This window comes from Pseudopodoces humilis, chromosome 14 (genome assembly GCF_049639895.1).
Source record: "Pseudopodoces humilis isolate 2021_Gansu_Grassland_sample_001 chromosome 14, ASM4963989v1, whole genome shotgun sequence".
NCBI lineage: Eukaryota > Metazoa > Chordata > Aves > Passeriformes > Paridae > Pseudopodoces > Pseudopodoces humilis.
Window position 1 is genome coordinate 18,531,398 of NC_142213.1, and position 20,722 is coordinate 18,552,119.

The 20,722-nt window shown below is 40.8% G+C and overlaps 1 protein-coding gene across 2 annotated transcripts in view; it reads right to left on the bottom strand.

Moving 5' to 3' along the window:
• GARRE1 (granule associated Rac and RHOG effector 1) overlaps window positions 1-20,722 on the bottom strand; it is a 57,383-nt gene that overhangs the window by 27,226 nt on the left and 9,435 nt on the right. For both annotated transcript variants that reach the window (XM_005530125.3, XM_014258878.2), the window contains exon 2: window positions 954-2,278. In XM_005530125.3, the coding sequence (XP_005530182.1) occupies window positions 954-1,448 (495 nt within the window). In that variant the 5' untranslated portion in view covers window positions 1,449-2,278. The remainder of the gene's footprint in view (window positions 1-953; window positions 2,279-20,722) is intronic.

Consider the following 20,722-nt stretch of genomic DNA (forward strand, 5'->3'; position numbering starts at 1 on the left):
AATTGCATCCCCCTTAAGATTCCATCTGGAAGTGGAGCTAGAGAAAGCAGATAATGCCTGACAGGCACAAACATTCAGTCTTACAAAGTTACCTGAAATCTAAATCAAAACCAAGAGAATTTAAAAGTAACTTTTCCATTTGGGATATAGTTCTGAAGGAATAACTCTGCAAAGATTGCAGCAAAGTGAAGAAATATGTCAAAACACAAGGAACTGCTTAAAACTCCAGGGATTTAATCTGTGACTATCTCTTAACACTGCCTGCTACATAACACATTTACTGGAGGAGAAATACCCACACCTTCCCAGGCAGCCTTGGTGGGAAGCTGGGGGTCCTCTCTGAATCCTATATATATATGTATGTGTATATATATATATAGGATCTAGAATATGAACATTATAGCAACATCATGACACATTTTACAGCATTAATCTCTCACACAGCGTGTTATTTTCCTCTTACAACAGCCCAAAAGGACGAAAATGTTGTGAAGAGTGATAAAATATTATTAGTCAACTAATATGTAGTTTTACTGAAACACTGATGACAATATGCTACTCCCACGTGCTCAGGTTTCCCCTCGGAATGGAAAACACCAAGGAAAGTGTAGGCTGATTTAGAATATGGCATAACATTGTTAGGAACATTAGCTAACATAGAACAAAAAATGGTTTAAAATATTTGTCTGGTTGGTTCTTCTACCAACTAAATATAATAGGTGTAAGAAATACCTATTAAATACCTAATTTAACACAGATGGAGGTCAGATCTCACATGACTTGGTACTTTTAGGACATAACAAATGAAGAGTTTCTTTTCCCCCCAGCATCACCCACAAATACATAGCAAGATGGAGAAAACTTCTGGTGTAGAAGGGATTTTGAAGAGAAATTCAGTTAAGAAGGAATGATACAAATTCAAGGGCAAAACAGTATCCTCCAAGGTAACTTACCTCAATGTCTTGTAGGCTGAACTCCTTTTGATCTTTGAAGTTTGCAGCTCCTGCACTCAGTTCCATCAACATTTTTGCTATTTCTGGTTTTATTGCTGCTGTGAGTCGGCTCGCCGCTTCCATGACATGTTCCTGCACGTCTTTCAGTTGCATAGCTGCCTTAGAGTAGTGCGAGTTCCTAAACACGCTGCTGAAAAGGTCTGTGAGGAAAGTGCTCGTACGGCAAAACACGTTGAGTGCATCCAGGTATTTGGAGATTCCCTGCTGGATGTCTGCGATGGGAGTCGTGTGGGAGGCGGGGTGGGAGCAGCTGCCCGCAGCAGCCGGGGACACCAGGGGGGTGCTGGGGGTGGCCGATGCCAGCGGGGCGCTCAGGGTCCTGCCCAGCTCGGGCATTTGATACTGCTGGTGTTGCTGCACTTTCTGCTTGGACCCGCCAAGCAAAAAGCGCCGCTTATAGTCCATTTTGCTTTCTTGTGCACTGCAGCAATACATAAGTGAGTGCTTGTCCAGAGAGTTCTTGAATCAACAATCACTTGTCAAATTCCTTCCTCGAGTATCTATGTACAGTAACAGAGCGGGACTGTGTACATAGGTTTCACAAAAGGCATTTCAGAAAGGCAAGCGTCTGTATAATCTGTATCAGCAGTGGGAACGGCAGCAGATCTGCTGACTCTGTGTTTTCAGTGTTCGGTGCAGCCCTGCTGCAGTTATAAACTGTACTCAAAAACAAGCCCAAGTATCTTAACAATGCTCTTGTGTGGTATCCCCCCTGCACACAGAAAAGCCAACTGGAGCAGAGAAGGGATCGCCTACAAGTTCCTCACGAGCGTAACGCTGTCGCTTGCTCTTCCATCTACAAAAGTTGATTTTGTCAATGCAAGTAATAGTTACAGAAGCAATACCTTAATACAATTCTCCCATTAGTAGTATCAGGAAAAGTGGAGCAAACCACCGATCAACAGCGATTATAAAAGCAGTGCAGAGGCTCTTTCCTTGAAAAAGCAAATCCTTATGTCAGCAGATCAAATATCTTCAAATGTCTTGACAGATCCAGTCTGCCAACTCAGTTTACTTGTAGTGTCTCTTCTTAATATTAGAGGGGGGAAAAAAAAATCTGGGCTGTTTACAGAAGACTTTGCAAGTATAAGCTATTAAAAACTAGAGTGTTTGTTATTGCAAGCCTTCTTCCCCTTTCCCTGTTTGTTGAGGTAGTTGTTTCTGTTGTAACATTAAGAAGTGGTGCTTCCAGACTGCGTTTGCCCTCAATTGCAGACTCAGAACAAAAATGCACAAATGTATTTGTAAGGCCTCTAGGTCATTTCCTGTGAATGGAGGGAAAAAAAAAAGTTTAAATGTTAGAGAACAATGAGAAGGTTTAAAAATTTAACTCCCGCAGTGTCCTGGTTCACGTTTCTGGGCACAAACTGTCAACAACACCCAAGATCCAAAGGGAGACAGCTGCACTGACAGTCTAAAACTCTGTTAGAAGCCAGCGTCATCCTGTTGCTAAACTCAACACAAATATTTTCTTGCTAATTCTTTCATTCTAGGCTGTCAAACTTAAGAGTCTGGTTAATCCCCAGTGCAAGTCTTGCACAGTTAAGAACAGTCAAAGGTGATTACTGCAGAGCTCAAGGGGAGTTAATCACATTTTCTAATCTCATCCTTTAAAAATAATTAAAGACTGAAATCAATTAAAACTTTTTTCCATGCACTATAATTTATTGCAGAACTCTCCATTCATTTTAATAGTTTACTAAATCAACAGATACAGGTCCTTAATATTTTTTTTAGAACAACAACAGACAAATCTGCCTAATCCTACCTGATATTAGCTGAGAAATACAACATCCATGTCCCATTCCAGTGTGATGGGCAGGCAGCATCTCTCATGCACAACTGCCTAAGAATCTGATTGGTGTAAATAACACTCTCAGCACACATCAAAGTAGGGAGGAAATACAACTTCTGTACTGCCCTGCTCCTAGTGGCAAACCCTGGTGCAGCTGGGGAGCCAAGAGCTCCCTGAAGGTGTCTGAAGGAAGGTGAACAGAGCCTGAGCAGTGCGAAAGGGCCAAGAAGGAGCACGAGGGATTCAATACTGATCAAACAGTGTCAGGACAATATCAGGATACAATTCCTTCCATCAGTTTGCCAGTCCCAGCTCCATTCCCTTCAGGCCACTCTCTCTCTCTCCTACACAGCCTTGATTCTGTCAAACAAGGCCATCCTTTTCCTTACTGCAGCAATTGCAATGTCCCGGACACTTAGAAGAATAATCCAGGAACTCTTTCATTTTAAAAAAAATGTTCCTTTAGCTATTATATTTGAGCAATGAAATCTGTAGTAATATTGTCAAAATGGCCGGGGAACAAAGACTTTATTTTCAGTCAAAATTTCTTATTTCCATCTGTCTGAAGACACACAATATTCACTCATTCCCATTTTAGCACACATGTAGGATACAAGCATCCAGCGGATAAAGAAGGCAAGACACAGCAGGACAAAACATCCAGAGCTGGGGAGTCTCACTTCCATTAAAACAACTGGACACAAGTTTTTCAGGAAGTCTGAAAATGGTTCTGCTTCAGAGATCTAGCGCAAATATTCTTTTGCACTCACCCTTTTTAAAACCTAAAACTCAAAGAAACTCCCATATGCATTTCAGCATCCTTAAATCACTCCAAGCTGATACTTACCGCCCTAACTACTTTATACTTCCCTCAGTATTCACTCTGAATGTGTCAAAATGCAAGGAACTCATTAAAACCATAATTTTCTAGGAAGTCCTGATGTCACATGCATAGCTGAAAGTAATTTTCTCCTTGTTTTACAAGCTAGGGTGCCTTACAGTAGAGAGCATGATTAAATGGTTTCCTTGATTTCATATAAATGTAGATGGAACAACAGAGTTGGTTAATTTTAATGCAACATGTAAGTAAATTAGTGATTGTTTTTCCTAAGCAGACATGAAATTTATCATTGCACAGGAACTTAAGAAATGATCATGAAAGAAAAACTAAGAAGGAGGGGTTTCCAAGGTCCAGGGCACTGAATTAGATGAGATTATCAAAGATGCACCTCAGCTTGTGATTACACACAGAACCTTTCAGGATCAAACACACTGAACTCATCATCTGGAACTGTCAGATATTTAGCCAAGACATAAACTGCTGCATCCTAAAAGAACATAAATGCAATGAATGAGGGGGGAGAAAGTGGCTTCATATTTTCTATAGTTATAAACAAAAACAACAAATCATTATGTTTTACTTCTGGGCAATTTTGTAGTCAAATTTGCAGGTACTTACTCAATTCTTCAGCTTCAAAATTCCCTTGTAATAAAACCTACGCAGAAGCTTAAAGAGGACAGCTTGTATCTTCAGCTGATATTTATTCAAAGAGAGGAAAGCTGCACGCCTCAATACCAGACATGTGTCTGAATACCATGTCTGAAACTCCATATAATGAGCTCTCTGACATGCTACATACAAAATAAACATTCCTCCTTTTGCATCTTTTTCTGAAAAAGTGAAGCACAGAAGGTTCCCACGCTCTCCCTTCCCCTTCCCACTGCTTTTGGTGCGTGGGTTAAATGTGAGGGCTCCACACTGAACTCGAGGGACTCCAGGCCAATCTACCTCTTGCCACCTTAGGGGGAAAAAGTAATAACTTGTTTCCTTCTAGTGATACAAGAACAGCATGTTATCACCCAAAATATAAACATTAAACTTATACTTCATTTTGTGGAAAACAGAAATACTCACAGAAACCAAGTGAAGAAATTATTTAAAAAGTTACCATACCACAAGAAAAGGTGTTTTATCCTTCCTTTATGTAATCAAAACCAAAACAGCGCTTTTCAGGTACTATTAAAGACTGTAATAGAATTAATATATAGTATAAACCTAGCTCCACACTGAACACTGCTCTGCTCAAAATGGCAAAACACTACTGAAAAAGCTCAGCACACTTTACATTCTCACTTCAAGGAGTTAATGCTGAAGTTAAGGAACTGCTACTAGTTTGGGCTGTTTGAACTTCCAGAAAATCAGCTGCACAAGCTGCTCTAAAAATGGCCACATTTGCATAGAGGATAGAGAAATTGCAGGAAAATGAGTGCAAATGCAAATTGAGTTCACTACTTTTTAAAAATGCAGCATCCAAATTTTTTTGTTTAGATACTTCCCCAAAAAATGCTTTTTTCCAACTTCACCAGTTGCAGGAGATACAAATAAACAGGCAAGACTTTCAGACAAGTGGAATTTGGTACCCTCCAGTTTGTTTTGGAGCAGCATGAGGGGTCTAATCCCCCATCTGTCCTGTTTGGGATTACCCTGCTAGAAGAGAAGGCAGCTTTTTTCCCTGAATTAACACAGGAAACTGAGCAGAGGAAGCAGTGCTTTAAATAAGGTTCTGACCTCAACTTTAAAAACTGGCAAAAGTTTCCCTTCAAATGGTGTTCTTTATGGATTCTGTTCCAGTGAATATGCAATAAAACACAGAAGAGTAAGATAGTCCAAAACGCCTGAGCTGATTTTTTTGAATGCAACACTTCATGCTATTTTCATGCCTGTTTTAATTTTATGAGATACAGATTCCAAATCTCAGGATGAACTTTACACTGCACTCACCATTTATGTAAAACAAACTAAATTCAATTAATGTTAAAAAAAAAAAAAAGCTATTTCCAAAAGACACAAGCCAGAGCAGCCAGATTGCTTACCCGGGAAAAGCCTGAACAAACAAACCCACTGCGAGGCCAAAAGGCCAGGAAGCTGCCAGAGCCAAGGGCCTCCTGTCACACACACAGAAGGCCCTCTAGCATTCAGTGATACAAATGTGGTGCAAATCTAAAAGTCACTCCACAAGGAAAGGTGTTCCACCTTCACATTTTCCTGCCACTAACATGTTCATCCCATCCACTACTCTGGGCCAGGCTGCCCAGAGTCCAGATGTGAACACCTTAAACCAAAGCGATTCTGCACGGTCCTCAACACCTGCACAGCAAACCGGCACAGGAGGGCAAGGGAGGCACCTCCTGAGGACTGCTCAGTGTCCCTCTGTCCCTCTGTCCCCTCCACAGCTGGCTCAGGGCTGCAAGAGTGACCAGGCAACAACAATTTGAGTGTGGGACCCAGCTACAAACCCCTGGGGAGGATGTGCGGAGCTGGAGCAGCCCAGGACACCACGCTGGCAGGAGAAGAGCCGGGGCTTCAGGAGGAGCAGAGAGCCTGAATGGACACTTGAGAGCAGAGCTTTGAGAGCACAGGCACTGCTGCAGCAGCAGCAAAGGGAAGGAGTGCCAGGCACAGCCAGCCTGCACCCCCAGGGAACAGCCAGGCCCTTCTGCCCCTCCTGGCACACAGCTCACTAAGTGGAGGTAACAACACAAGTGGGCTAAGACACATGGTCGGAACTCCTCCAAGTAAACTTTTCAGGAGCTGCATAAATAAATAGGTTAAAAAAACCAGTCTGGTATCCTCAGCTACTTTTGAGGAGGGTTTTTAAGACAGCCATCACATTTTTAACTGTTTTGATTCTTTATACATTCTTCCAAACTGAAGATGGATTACACCTACAAAACATATCCATTCAAAAATACTAGAAACTGGAATCCACAGGCCAGGGATTAAATACGAAGAACAGTTCTCATTTCAGCAACAAATCTCAACCTTTGACTTTGACTACAACTTCTCCACTACTCTCATCAATACACCACATCTATTAATATAAAAATTGCCACAGGAATGGCACCTATCTAATAAATTCAATCCACCCATGAAGAGAATACACATCAAATGAAATGTGTGTGGGCTTTTACAATTTGTTTTCATTTTCAAACACTGTTTTGAACATAAAACTTTTCAGATTAATACAAGAGCTGAAACTATGTTTCAAAAATTAAACTTCTCAGTCAACAAGAGCCACCTTCAAGTAATGCTGACCGGCAGAAAATATGCCTCCACCTCTGACATCAACCAAGTCATTCTGCACCTGGAATTTCTTACCAACACATCATAAATACTTACAGCATGCAAATGCTTTTATAGGGGTTGACAAGTACTGATTATCTTCACTGCCAGGGCAAATGAGGCTCAGGAGTTTTCCAGACTCACTCCCACAGTTGGCAGGATGCAGGCACAGGACAACAGCCCCAGAGCCTGGGAATGCCAGCAGGGAGAGGACTCTCCTCACCAAACCTGACTGCTTCTGGTCTGGAGCTACAGACCCAGGAAGGAAAACCAGCACTGCTTGCCAAGGCTTTCTAATGCAGTGGGCTGCAGCCTCCAGGAGACCCAGGAACCTCCTGGATGGGTTTTTTAGTTTGGGGCTTTTTTGTCACCCAAGTTGTAAAAATCTCCTACCAGAGGAGGATGGAGGAAAGTCAGAAATAGACCATTATACCAAAATCATTTTAATTCTTGTTAGCTCATGAATTGCTCATTGGGATTCCTTTTTTGGCTGCTTGCCCGGAACAGTTGGAGGAAAAAAAAAACCCATACCAAAACAAAAAAGTAGTCAAGTGAATCCTTAGTGAATCCATGAAGCTCCTGTTGGGTACATTCCTCTCCCAACACCCTCGGGCTCCCTGGGCAGATGGGAGCCAGCAGCCCCACTGGAACTGCCCCAGCTGGGGACCAGAGCTCCCACAACACGCTCCACAGCACCTGTGGGGTTAGCACACCTCAACCACAATCAAACTGAGCACTTCAGATCTCAACAGAGCTGTTTATTAATCTGGAACCTGTTACCAGCGAAGCAATTACCAACCAAAGCACCAACATCTGTTAAACCAGCAACCTGGTTTTATTAACTCAAAAGACCAATTTCACTGATGATTTATCTACCTATATATAGACCTATTTATAGACAGTCTCTGAACTGATTTATTATGCTTTTGTCTGGAGTTTTCTTTCCTTAAAAATGACACTCCTTAAAGCAATGACAGTAAATAATTTGTGCTGATTTGTGTCTTTTGCATTTGTACTGAAAAATCCTGTAGAGGCACATGTCTGGTAGGTGCCCGAAATGACAAGCAAAGACAAAAAATATGTCCATGCCCTGCCCAAAAATCCCAAATAACCAAAGACTCTGTCATGAAAACTATTCAGAAACAGAACTGGGAAAGACTGAAGAACATCAGATTTGGGGAGTTAGGTAAGTACTGAGGGTCCTGCCTGCTCAGCAGTGCACGACCTCACTTCCAATTCTATAAACCCTATAAACCAGTGTAATTACACTCCCTAAAATATACAAATGGAATGTATGTGTCCCTCAGTCAGAATCAGACTTGTCAGCACAGCAAACTGGATTTTTCCAAGGCACAGCCTACAGTCCATCAGGAGACTTTTTGCATTTTGTTTGAAGTAAAACACGTAACACCCCAAACAGCACTAACTCAAGTCTCAGCAACAAGGTATGACAGCAAAAGGAAAAGCTGGTGAAAGGAATGTGTTAAACCAGAGCTTCTTTCAGCCTTGTGTGCCTCCACCAATGTCAAAAATAGATGCCTGTGTCAGATCAGGATCACTGTTTCAATCCTCCCTTGGCAATAGGTGCTTACATTATCTATTTTGAAAGCAGGACCGGTTCCCCTTTGAAAAGGGAAAGAAAATAATTCCCATTCTTTTGAGAGAGCAGCCTAACAAAGGCCCTGCACACAGCAAGAGCAATTCCCACACCTGACAGTCAGCCAGGGGAGACCCAGGGCTTCATCTCTCCTCTCCCAGAAGGGAGCACCCACCACCAGCCACGGGCACACTCCCCCACCAGAGCTGGCAAACGTGCTAGGATCAGGAAAAAGCTCATGGCACCACACTGAGAGCAAGCATAAGCAGTACAAATTTCTGTAGAAAAGGCACAGCTCTGCCTCCCAGAACAGCTCACCTCCAGAAATCTCTGATCCCACAGGAGTGCTCAGGAAGAGACAGACACCTGTGCACAGGGACAGCCATCCATGGGAAAAATACACTTCCAAACAGGGAAAAACTGCAGGCCAGGGTTTCAACCCAGGGACAGTGAGATGGCAATTTCTAGAAAATCCAGAGATTAAGTTAACATATTCCTGTAAATTATCTTTTTAGGCCACAGATTTCACTTCCTGCTGAAGGGAAGTCAGGAAGGAAAGGCTGAGCTAGATAAATATTCAATTAAGCATATGTGGAACAGGAATATTACCTGGTCAGGCTTATGCACCAGCTACAGCCACCTGAGATAATCCCCAAGTCTGTCTTTGCACCCCAACCCAGCACATCACATCCTCACCTGAAGTCCTTCTGAGCAGAAGCCACCCACATGGGAATTCTTCTTCACCCTGTCACTCCTGATTACTGTACTCAAAAGTAAAAATGTAAACACAAAATCTAGGATGGTGTTTTCTTTTTAAAACTTAGCTGAAAAAACAAGCATTAAGAAAATATTCTCAGTTGTGTAGTGAAAACTCCAAAAATCACCATTTCCCAAGTTTATGCAGAAAACCACAGTGAATGTAATACAATAAAAAACAACAACAAAAAACCCAACACAAAACCATCCTACAATCCCATGAGATTACAGCAGGCATTTTAAACCTCTGGGCTCACTTCAGTAATGAACTTCAGCACATGTTTAGTTCCAGGTCCAGTCAGTGGTGTCTCCCACAGAGTCAGGTAAAAGTTAAACTCCTTGTTACACCATCATTTGCAGCTTTCCAGCACAGGCAAATACTTCATTTTCTGTAACATTAACTGGGAAGAGATGTTTTCAATACATATCTTAAAATCCATGCTAAAAATTTCTACTAGAACTCGTTAAAGGGGTTTAGGAAATCACTCTGAAGAGCTCAGTTACTGCTGAGTCAGTGCACATCAAGAAACCAGGCAGAAAGCTCTCCGTAGAGCTTTATTCTCACCAGCTTAAAATGATTTCTCCATGGACTCTAACACTGCAGAAAATGCTTCCACACCCAGAAAAACAGGAGTAATTCCCACTCTTTGACAAAGTGCATGGAGAAATAAATGAAAGATATTCTTCAACATCTTTCAACAGTTTGGGTTTTCTTAGGAAGCTTTCATTGTCCTGAACAAATCACACCTTAAACAAGACTTGGAAAGACAAGTGGGAGTAAGAACCCAGGTCAACACTACACTATTGAGGCATGACATACTGCACACTCTAACACATTATATATAGATATATAAATATATACAGGACTAAGGAACTGAAGACACTAGATTAATTAGGGATTAAATTATTAATTAGATTAAATAATAAATAAATTTATTATTTATTAGGGAAAAATTTATCAACTCATACATGGAAAAAGAATCCTAATCACACACAAGATGATGGGCTCTGGTCTGATCACTATCATTGAGGAAGGTGATTTCAGTGCCACAACTGACTGGTTTTGCTAAACATCAGCCTGATGCTGAATGGCAGAGTCAGAAGAATAGACGTGAAAGGGAACAGCAGTGTTAGAAAAGCCAGACACATACTTATGCCACTGCATAAATCCATGGTTCACCCACACTTCAAATTTAGTGTGCAGTTCTGGTCTCTTATCACCCTCCCTTAAAGAGGGGCTCACTTGGGTTCCTGAACAGTCTGACCACATACTCAGGAAATCCCAGATGCAGCAAGCTGTTGAGGGCAGTTTTAAATTAGTATTGCCCACAAATTCACCCTGCTCTTGCCTTTCCCTAGATATCCATTTGTAACCTCCAAAGGAGGTTGAGGTGGATCAGTTTGGAATCCTGAATCAGCCACTTTTACTTTGTCACTCTCTCCACCCCAGCAACCACTGAAAGCAGTGGAACAGTCACAAAAGTGCCACAAGGACACACTGTTTACAACTCCTCTGCAAACAGAAACATTTCCTCATCCCAGCTCAGCTGTTCCCTTTCAGACTTGCAGCCATTCTGCCGCTCCTGCAAACACAGATACCACATTGCACAAATGCCCCAGGACTTGCACTTCCCAGCACACACACATTTGAATTTTCCCACTGAAATAAATACCCCTAAGCCAAACTGCTTTAAGAGTTTGTGATGCTATACAACTTTAAAACGCCTACTGAAGTTACTCTGAGTTTGGGGTTTTTAATTATTTTAGTACTGTTAGACAAAAGTAGTATTTCTACACATTTAAAGCTCTTCAGTGAAGAAGGAAGCTCTGAGTACGAGAAACATGAGACAGATTATTTACAGCAAATCCTGTAAAGCCTGTATGTGATTTTTTTTTTGCCTGTTTGCAGCGAGGATGATGAAAGCTTTCAAAACATTTGGAGTAACTCAACACCAACAATCTTTCCTCACCCAAATTACTATGCTGCTCCTGAATTCTCAACACTTGCCACAGAATTCATCTACAACATTCTCGATACCAGACTACATCAGAACAATGAAAAAGCCCTGTAAATGCACTTTCTTAGCTGCACTAAATGTACTAATCCTAACATATAAATGAAGTGGCAACTACTGGCATGCATTTCCACATGGAAGCTATCCTCTTTTTCATTTAATAACTATTACCATAAACACTCCTTTGTGACTAAATTAAAACCTAATCCAGTATTTACTAATATTTATTCTCTTCGGTACAGAGCAGGAGTTTAGCTTAATGCTCTCCCAACTCATTCATTGAAAGTCTCCTACTTGACAAGTATTAAGTATTCTGAAATGATATTAATTTCTTTTCCAAAAATAGGAAACTAGTCCATATCAGAAAAACTGACATCAGCACATCCCCTCAGTGCCACGGGGCTTTTGCTGTCTGTGCACACAGAGATCCTGTCTCCACAGCACAGCTCCTGTCCCAGGAACAGCCTTTCCAAATGCTTTATGGGCTCACTGTATTTGAGCAGCAGTAAATTCATCAACTGAACAGCTGGAGTTTTGCCCAGGAAAACAAACTATATTCTACACTGAAGAGAGGGACACGATGATTACGCCTTTCATATCCCTCTCATGTTGAAAATTATGGAATTACCAGAAAACTGTAATCATGAAAATGTTAAACTAAGGAGAATGTATTTTTACAGCAAATGAACATAATTATGTTTACCATATTTGGGCCCAAAGCTGGCTGGCAATTCAGTCTGTATACAGGCAGCAGTATCTGATTCACTGTCACAGGATATGAATAAACCAGAGCAATCCAGCGTGAATTACAGTCTCTCTCCCATAACAAAACCAAACATTAGTGTGTACATAATACTACAAAAGCATAATACTACTGTAAATAGCAATTCCATAAATAGTAGTAGATGAGTAGTTTTCACTTTAATTCTAAAAACTCTTCTTGAACTAGACCTCTGTAACAGGAGACTTTGAGAACAGTCAAAATGCTTTATTTCTAACAAACCCATGGTTTGTAATATATTATCTTATGTAGAACTAATCTCTGCAGCTGATGAAGGAACAGTGGTGACAAGTAATTTGAGATCATAAAGATTAGCAAAGTAGAAGCAGTAGCATGCATACTTCATAACCTTCCCTCATTTTTTCTGATCAAAAAAAGCTGCTTGTGTGTCCTGGGCACAGAATTCACCTCCTCACTAAGGCCAGAATTTTTCAAGCTTAATTAAATATAGATGGGATTTTTAAAATAGCCCTAACTCATCTTGCATAGCTGGGGCCAAAATAGGCTTAGTTATAAGATCAAATATAGCACCCTCCCAGTTTATAAATCTCCAATACAAATTCCAAGGAAAAGACAGAGCCCAAACCTGCCACCTGTAACATCTCCCCGAGACCACCCAAAGCTTAGTGCCCATCTACTTGTTCTGCTTTACACAGCAGACAACTGAAAAAAATCCCTCCCTGAGCTGCTCAGTCTTCTGCAAATGCTCAGACACAAACATGGGGGGCAAAGGGGGGCAAAGGGGGGCAAAGGGATCCTCCTCCTGCCCATCACCCAGACTCCAGATTCCAGTGCCCTCCACTAGCTGCCCCAGTAATCCCACCTGCTATTTCAGTCCACACAATAATTTGCTGCCTTTCATCCACACAATGTAAATGCCAAAATAAGCCACAGGTCAACATCAAAAAGCTGCAGGCTGAGGAACTCTGCAGCAACCTTGGGTCTTCTCCACCCACTCCCTACACAGAAAGTTGTAAGAAATTTCTCTCTTCAAAAGCAATTAGTTACCTGGGCTTTACATTTGATATGTTTTTCCTATGAAGACTAGCTTGATTAAATCTATTTTCTTTTTATTAAGAAAAACAAGTATTTTAATATTTTACCAATTGTTTTGCTGCTCTTTTCAAAACAGAGTTAACATTCTTAAAAATGAAGTTTAACTTCTTTCAATAGAAATAAATTTACACATTGGGTAAATCAAGCTGGTGTAGATGCTACCACGGAGTATAAATAACTCTTTGCTAACAAATGCATACACGGAATTCTGTTGGTGCTCTCCTTCCTCCTGGCTCTAAGCTGCTGCATTAACTATACAGCAGGGAAAGGCACACAGCAGTCAGAACGATGTGCACAGAAATACTGATGGCTACAGCTGATGGAATGTGATTTCTTCCCTTCAAAAAAATTGCCTTGTTCTTAGGTTAAAAATTATTCACCAAAGAACTCTCAAATATTTCCCAATAAAATCATCAGCAGTTAAATAATTATCAATCCTAATCTACAACGTAAAAAATACAGTCACACCACTTTACCATGTCCTGAAATTAAAAGTACTGATAGTTTTATATAAACAACTAAGCCCTCAATCATGGGCATGACTTGTCACCAGGTTATGTGCCAAATATTTCTGCACTGAGTTGTGCAAGAACTCTTTTGTGCAGCAGAGGATACAATGGGATATTTATGCTGGTATAATGCATTTTGAAAGAGAAACAAATGTAATGCTTTAATCCATAAAACAAATTAACACAATGGGATTGATCTATTCAGTAGAAATACAACATCCAGAGGCAAACCTGGAGATTTAAACTTTCGTTATTTGTTAGATCTTTCTGAAAGCTCAGGTGTGCTCCCCTGAAGTACCAAGTCCCAGCGTTGCACACACACAAGTGGAAGATCCCAAGCCCACACCTAACCAAGTACATGCTATGGCATCTCTCCATACTCCTTTAGAGGGCTGGATTTTCTTCACAAACTAAGACAGGAGAGAAACATTTAAAATTTTAAGCGGCATCTTCTGATGTGTCAATTATACTTAAAATTTATTAGCAACATGAAAGACTAAGCTTCAATTAAATGATATTTAGGTAACTCGAGCCATGCTGACACTCCTTCCCAGCAACTTATATTGACAAAGGGCTTTTCTGCTGCATTAACAGTGACACAGTAAAGTTCTGCCAGCCAGGAGACATTGCAAAGATGCCAAATACATTTAAGCAATGTCTCAATACCACCTGATGCATCTCCCATGGATTTGGCCACTCCAAACACACTTCCCCAGGATCAGGTTTAGAGAAAGCGACCTTTTCAGCACCAGGACTGGTTGTGCTGGCGCCAGGACCCCCCCTGTGGTACCAAGCACTGCCCATGACTAAGCTGGCACCAGCAAGGAGAAGGCTACAATGCACAAGGCTCAGCATCAGGGCAGTTCCTCACCCTGGCAATTCCTATTGTGTTTATTACTACAAACTCCCCCAGGCACCATTTTTAGCCACTGCTGGATTTCCTCCCTTCTCCCATCCCCCAGCCAGGCTCCAAACCTTGAAGTAACCTTGCTCTGTTCCCCCCCCAGAGACAGCTCCATGCCTGAAACATAACCTCTAATCTTATTTTCTATTTCTAGCATACAATTCACGACCCTTATCCCAATTTTTTAAATTAAATATCCTCCACACTGCACACTCTGCTTCCGACAGTCAGGACTGTGCATGGAGTATGTCAGAATTTATAGCCATATGTTTCTTGTTGAGGACAACTTAACATTGCTTTTAAGATCATTAGAAACAATGTATTTATACAATATAGGTTTAAAGCTTTCTCTGAAAAAGATATTAAATGCCACTGTCAGTACTCCACTGCAATGAAACAGCTTAATTTGTTGGAAGGTTTATCTAAAGACCTTAAAATACAACAGATCTGCACTTCAGGGCAGTTTGCAATGCAGAGCATTAACTTCCAGCAATTATTCATACTTGAGAAACTATCTATGGACTTAAAGTCTTACGAATTACAGGGGTTTGTTACAAAGCAAATATCATCTGACACCATCTATTTATGAGACCTTTGCTTAAATTTGTTTGGGTTTTTGCAATGACAAAAAAATGTCATTTGTTTGTCATTGATTCTGTAACATTCGTTAAACAAAGCAAATTAAAAGTGGCACACTGGACCAGACACCCACCTAGGCCACAATGGCAGCAGTCAAATCTCCACTTTTAACTAATGCCCACTATCCATAACCATTTTTTCTATTTTTACCAATTATACCCGATCTGTGTAGTTGCTAGGGCAAATGTTTCTCCATGAACAAATTCTCCCACAAAAGCACTTTGATACAGAACAGCTCCCAGAGGAATGAAAAAAGGTTCTTCTGTCTCCCAAGTGTTGAAAAACAAGAAGTTTCCAGGATGCATCCCAAGCCTGGAGGCTGCAGCCTGACATGGCCAGGCGCTCTTGGAGCTGCCAAGAGCTACAAGCACGTCTGGGTTTTCACCAAGCACTCTGAGCCTAACCCCAAAATGAGGAATTTTGGTCCCAAAAAGCATCCCAGGAGCAGGAGGGAGTGCAGGGCACCACTGAGCGGGGTCTGTGCTCACCCTGCACGGAGGGGCCGAGCTGGTCCTGCCCCTTAGGGAACTCACTGACACTGAGGGGAGAAAGGGAATTCCCATCGACCCCAAAATATTCATAAAACACCAAGACTGAAGCAAGTCTTTCAAAACAAGGCCAACAATACTGATACAACTTGATTAAACAGAGAGTTAGTCAGCCTAGATGCTAAGAGCAAAGAAATTGCCTCAAGTACTTCCCAAAATTAACTTCTAAATTATATTTCGGACATAATCAGTTACAGAACAACTTGACCACAGAAGCAAAATTAAGAAAGGAATAATCCTTGAACCATGACATAAGGTGCTATGACACAATATGTTGATTTATTTACATATGTACCTTATCAATGCACTTGACAATTAATATGGATTGTTTCACACCAGTTTGCATAGGCAGTTCTAGTAAATATCATCAGTTTGTTCTACCTCTCTCTCCCACTCCTTCAGCTTCCAACATATTCTCAGCAGGGCATAATTTGAATTTCTCACCAGCTCCCCACAAACTGAACAGTGTAAGTGGGAGGACAGCCTCCAGAAATTAAGAATAAAAGGAGATAAGTGAACACATACCAGACTAGAGAAAACCAAGAGTGAGAACTTTTTAAGGAAGCAGAGCTGGATTTTGGAATGGACTGAAAAACAACAGAGAAATTGGGAAGTCAAGAGTCACCTCATTAACATATTTATCCAACACTGGGTATCATGAAACAAAAGTTATCAACAACAGGAACAGCACCCCCAGGAGCAGCCCATGAGATTCATTCCCAGATGACTCCTGGGGGATAACAATACTTTCTTTCCTTTTAAAAAAACAAAATAGATAAAATTACACTATGAACATAAAGAAATACAAGTCAGGACTGTCTCATCCCTCAGCAAAAACATGATGTTGTACACCCATATTTTCAATGGTAACTTCATTGAGTCTTAAGGGTCAACATTTGAAAACTTCTCTGCCCCACTTCAAAATGAGGACTTGAAGCATCTTAAAAAACCTCACTGAGATTCTCATGTCAATGAATGACAGCCACAAAAATTTAACATGCCACTAGGAAAATATGTGAAAATATGTTTTCAAAAGGTTACTGTTAGTCAAACGGAAAAAGAGTATCACAACAGCACTGTCCAATAACCCAGCTACTTCAAAATATTGACTTAATTAAGCATTTTATGAACACCAGAGTAATAAAATGCATAATTTAAAGAAATAATAGAATATTGTTTGTCAATATAAATATAAGTTAATTCTCCCACAGTCTCTGCCTTTACTACGAAAGGTACTGAAGCAATTTTAAGTCCTCATAAAGGACAGCATTAAAGTCTTTAATTTTTCAGCACTGTTTCCACTCCCATCTTCCATAAACTTGCGGGAACAAGGCATAGGTGGCTTCATTTGTGCTAAGAATATTCTTCATTAGTCATAAAAATGAAGCCCAAGTTGTACCAGAGTGAATCCATACGTGACACCATTTAAAAATCATTACTTCATAGGGAAAGGGCTCCTGGAGCACAGTCACTGATGCAGGCTGGAGCTGCATGCTGATCTGTGCCTTCATTTCCAATAAAGCATGCAATGCACATTCAACTAAGTCAAAACAACCCTTTCAACATGCAATCATTTATAGGAAACATTCAAATTATTAATGAGCGCATGAAAAGCATTGAAGCTCACTGAAAATTTAGCAATTTTTAACAAATTTCTACAAGAAAAGCTGAGAATTATTTTTTGAAAAATCAGCTTTTCCCTTGGAGCACTCCAGCATCACCAGGTAAGTCAGGAAGGGCTGGCAGCAGTGCTGTTATCACCACTGTCCCTGCTGGAGCAAGCTGAAATGGAAACTGAGCACCAGAGTACCTGATGGCTTCTTTGATATTTAGCAACACACTCATTAAACTAATGTTTAAAAATTAATTTAACAATGCAATTGAAATGAGTAAGTACATTAATATGATCTACAAGGATACCAGTGTGATCTGGTAAACACTGTATTATCACTGTGCCCTGTGACTCTGCTACCTGCCACCAGCTTCCCCAGCACACCTGGCTGAGCTCCCCTGCCAGGGCAGCCTGGAACCTGCTGGGAGGACACTGCAGATCCACCAGCCTCCAGAAACACAGCAGCAATCTTGTCTGAACACAGATCTCAGGGAAGACATCCCCACATACTCACTGCTTCCAGCTTCCTCCAGCCCCAGTGGAACCATCACACAGCACTTATGGCTCAGCCAGGCTGATTTTGGACAGAACTCAATGCCCACGCTCTTCCATAATCATTATCATGGAAACAACTTCCACAATGGCTCTGGAGAAGGTAAGTGAAATTACTGTTTAAGAAAAAAAATCTCCTTGCATCTGCTTTAAGATAAGGAGCACAGTAACAGAGCCCAGGGAACAATGAAGTGGTTGGGAAGAACCCTGCTGCTAGACCTTGACATCTCAGGTTTGAACTTCCACTGCAGTTCTTTATTATGCTCTCTATTTAAAGATAATGCCCCTTCTTCCACATTTTTTCCCCATTAGGCAGGCTCTGACAAAAACCTGAACTTGTGTGTCCTGTGCCCCTGAATTACTGGTGGCAGCAGAAAGTGCCAATGGCTACAGCACCACCAAACAAAACAGCAAACGCTTCTGCAGGAGGATTTCCATCCACTCCTGTTCCCCACACTGCTAGATGGGAAAGCACAGGGAAATGTCTTCCTACCCTACCAAAACTCCTTCCCTCTATAGCTCTGTAAGGATTTTGCTCTGCTTTTAGAATTATTCTGTTAGGCAATTACAATATCTACATTCTATGTAAGTCCACAACTGTATCTGTGGAAACCTCTCAGGGAACACTAGAATGCATAAACACAGGGATGCCACATTTATTTTCTGCATTTCTATTATAACATCAAGTCTGTCTTTTTCTGCAAATTTTGAACAGTAAAAACATATCCTGCTGTCTTGCTTCCAATTCAACAACACTGGTCTATCTTCAATTTCTTTTCCCTACTTTTAGGTTAACTCCAGCCAGCTTAAACCCCCCAGTATTAGACAAGCATCCTTACTACACACTGAGGTATTTATAGATTTGGTTTTATCCACAGCAATACAAAAAAGGGATTTCCTGCATGTACCTAGCAATGCCTGTAACATTCACACTACACAATGCACGTTCTCCCTACTGAGGGAGTCGAATTTCAATGAGACATTTTCACAAAATTCCAAGTCTAGAAATAAATAAAATAATTACCTTCCTTCAATGCATCCAGTAACACTCTGCAGCTGGAGCAGGCCATACCACTTTGTGCATTTATTTTATTAGGAACAATGTGTTCTAAAGACAGAACTGGGACTAACCACAATCACAGTATTATTGGATACACCAAGGGGTTTTATCCTCTGCTACCACTTGTGCATTTCCATGAAGCAAGGAGAGTTGAAGCAGTGCTTTAGCTGCCTCAGGGATGCTAACTCACACCAAAATGAGTAACAACAACAGGAAATCTTTTGCATTTTCAGCACAGCAGATTCCTCTCCCTGTCTTTCTGCTAACATTCCAATCCTCACTGTGCAACACATACAATCAGGAGAGTTTTATATGGGAATTGAAGTATAAAGCAGGGGGAAAAAGAAGTTAAACTAAAAGTAAAAACAAAAAAAAAATCACAGGAGAAAAGGAGAGTGACTGGATTCAGCAGCATAAAAAACGAGATGATTCTGTGTCTGGCAATGAAACTGATGGGCTTTTTACAGCATACCAATATAAAAATATTCAAAATTAAGATGAAACTATATTTTAGGGCTCTCAAATGATAACAGTGAAGCACCCTGCTGCTTTCTGAGTTGCTGCATACCTATCAGCAAATCACTGTAAATAGCAGAGTCACTTGTAAAATGGAACCTTAGTTCCTCTTACAGCTAATGTTTTATTCTCTGTCTGAAACAGAAAATTATTCCATGGACTGCTTTTCATATTTTTCAGGTGATTATGCTGTTATTTCTTTGCCTCTGAAGTTGAAACATACACTCTGTATAGGAGTCATTTCTTTGTCCACACTTTGGTCAAAACAATGGATTTTTATTAGTCAGAACTGACACTTACTTGCTACTAATAAAAATTATTTCAGTATTATATTAAGCAATCACTACTAGTAAGTAGCTAGAAGATAACTACTCGAGAAAAAGCATCAATTAAAAAATCTTGTGGCACTGATGTTTTTACCACATACCAATGTTGTAAATACCTGACTTATCCTGAATTCATAGAACGGTTTGGGTTGGAAAAACCTTAAAGCCCATCTCATCCCACCCCTGCCATGTGTAGGGACACCTTCCACTATCCCAGTTATCCTTGGTTATTCAAAAGGCTCATCCAACCCAGCCTTGGATATTTCCAGGGATGGGGCAGCCACAGCTTCTCTGGGCACTCTGTGCCAGGGCCTCTCCACCCCACAGGGGATAATTTCCTACCAATATTTAATATAAATCTACTCTCCCTCAGCAAAGGCCATTCTCCCTTGTCATATCACTACATGCTCTTGTGAAAAGTGACAGATTTAAGCTTGTTTTTCATACAGGAAAGGGTTTTTTACCTAATGTTTGTAATTCAGGAGATTACATTGAATAGTCTCAATTACTTACTGAGTTCATGACTGTGAGCAGCTGCTTTGCTGTGTTTCTTACGACAGTGTTCTCGTATTTAACAAAACCCAACTTTTTGATCAAAGAAAACAAAAAAAGGAGAGGCACTGCAATGTAAGTGAAGTAAGCCACAAGTACCTGCCTCAACCTTCAGCTTACCAGAGCTCCAGGATGGGGCAGTATCTTCCAGACGAACATGAAGCAGCAGTTTTAGGTAAAAAGTCATTTCACCAGTGAAAACAAAAGCCAGTTCTTCCCTTCACATCAACTACAAAGCATCACTTTTGAAGTATTAGTCCTTTAAATGCTGGCTCTTACCAAAGAGGTACACAACATCTGACCTGCTGTGCTGGAATACCCCACAGTTAAGACAAAGGCATCTTACACCTGAGGACACACACTGATAT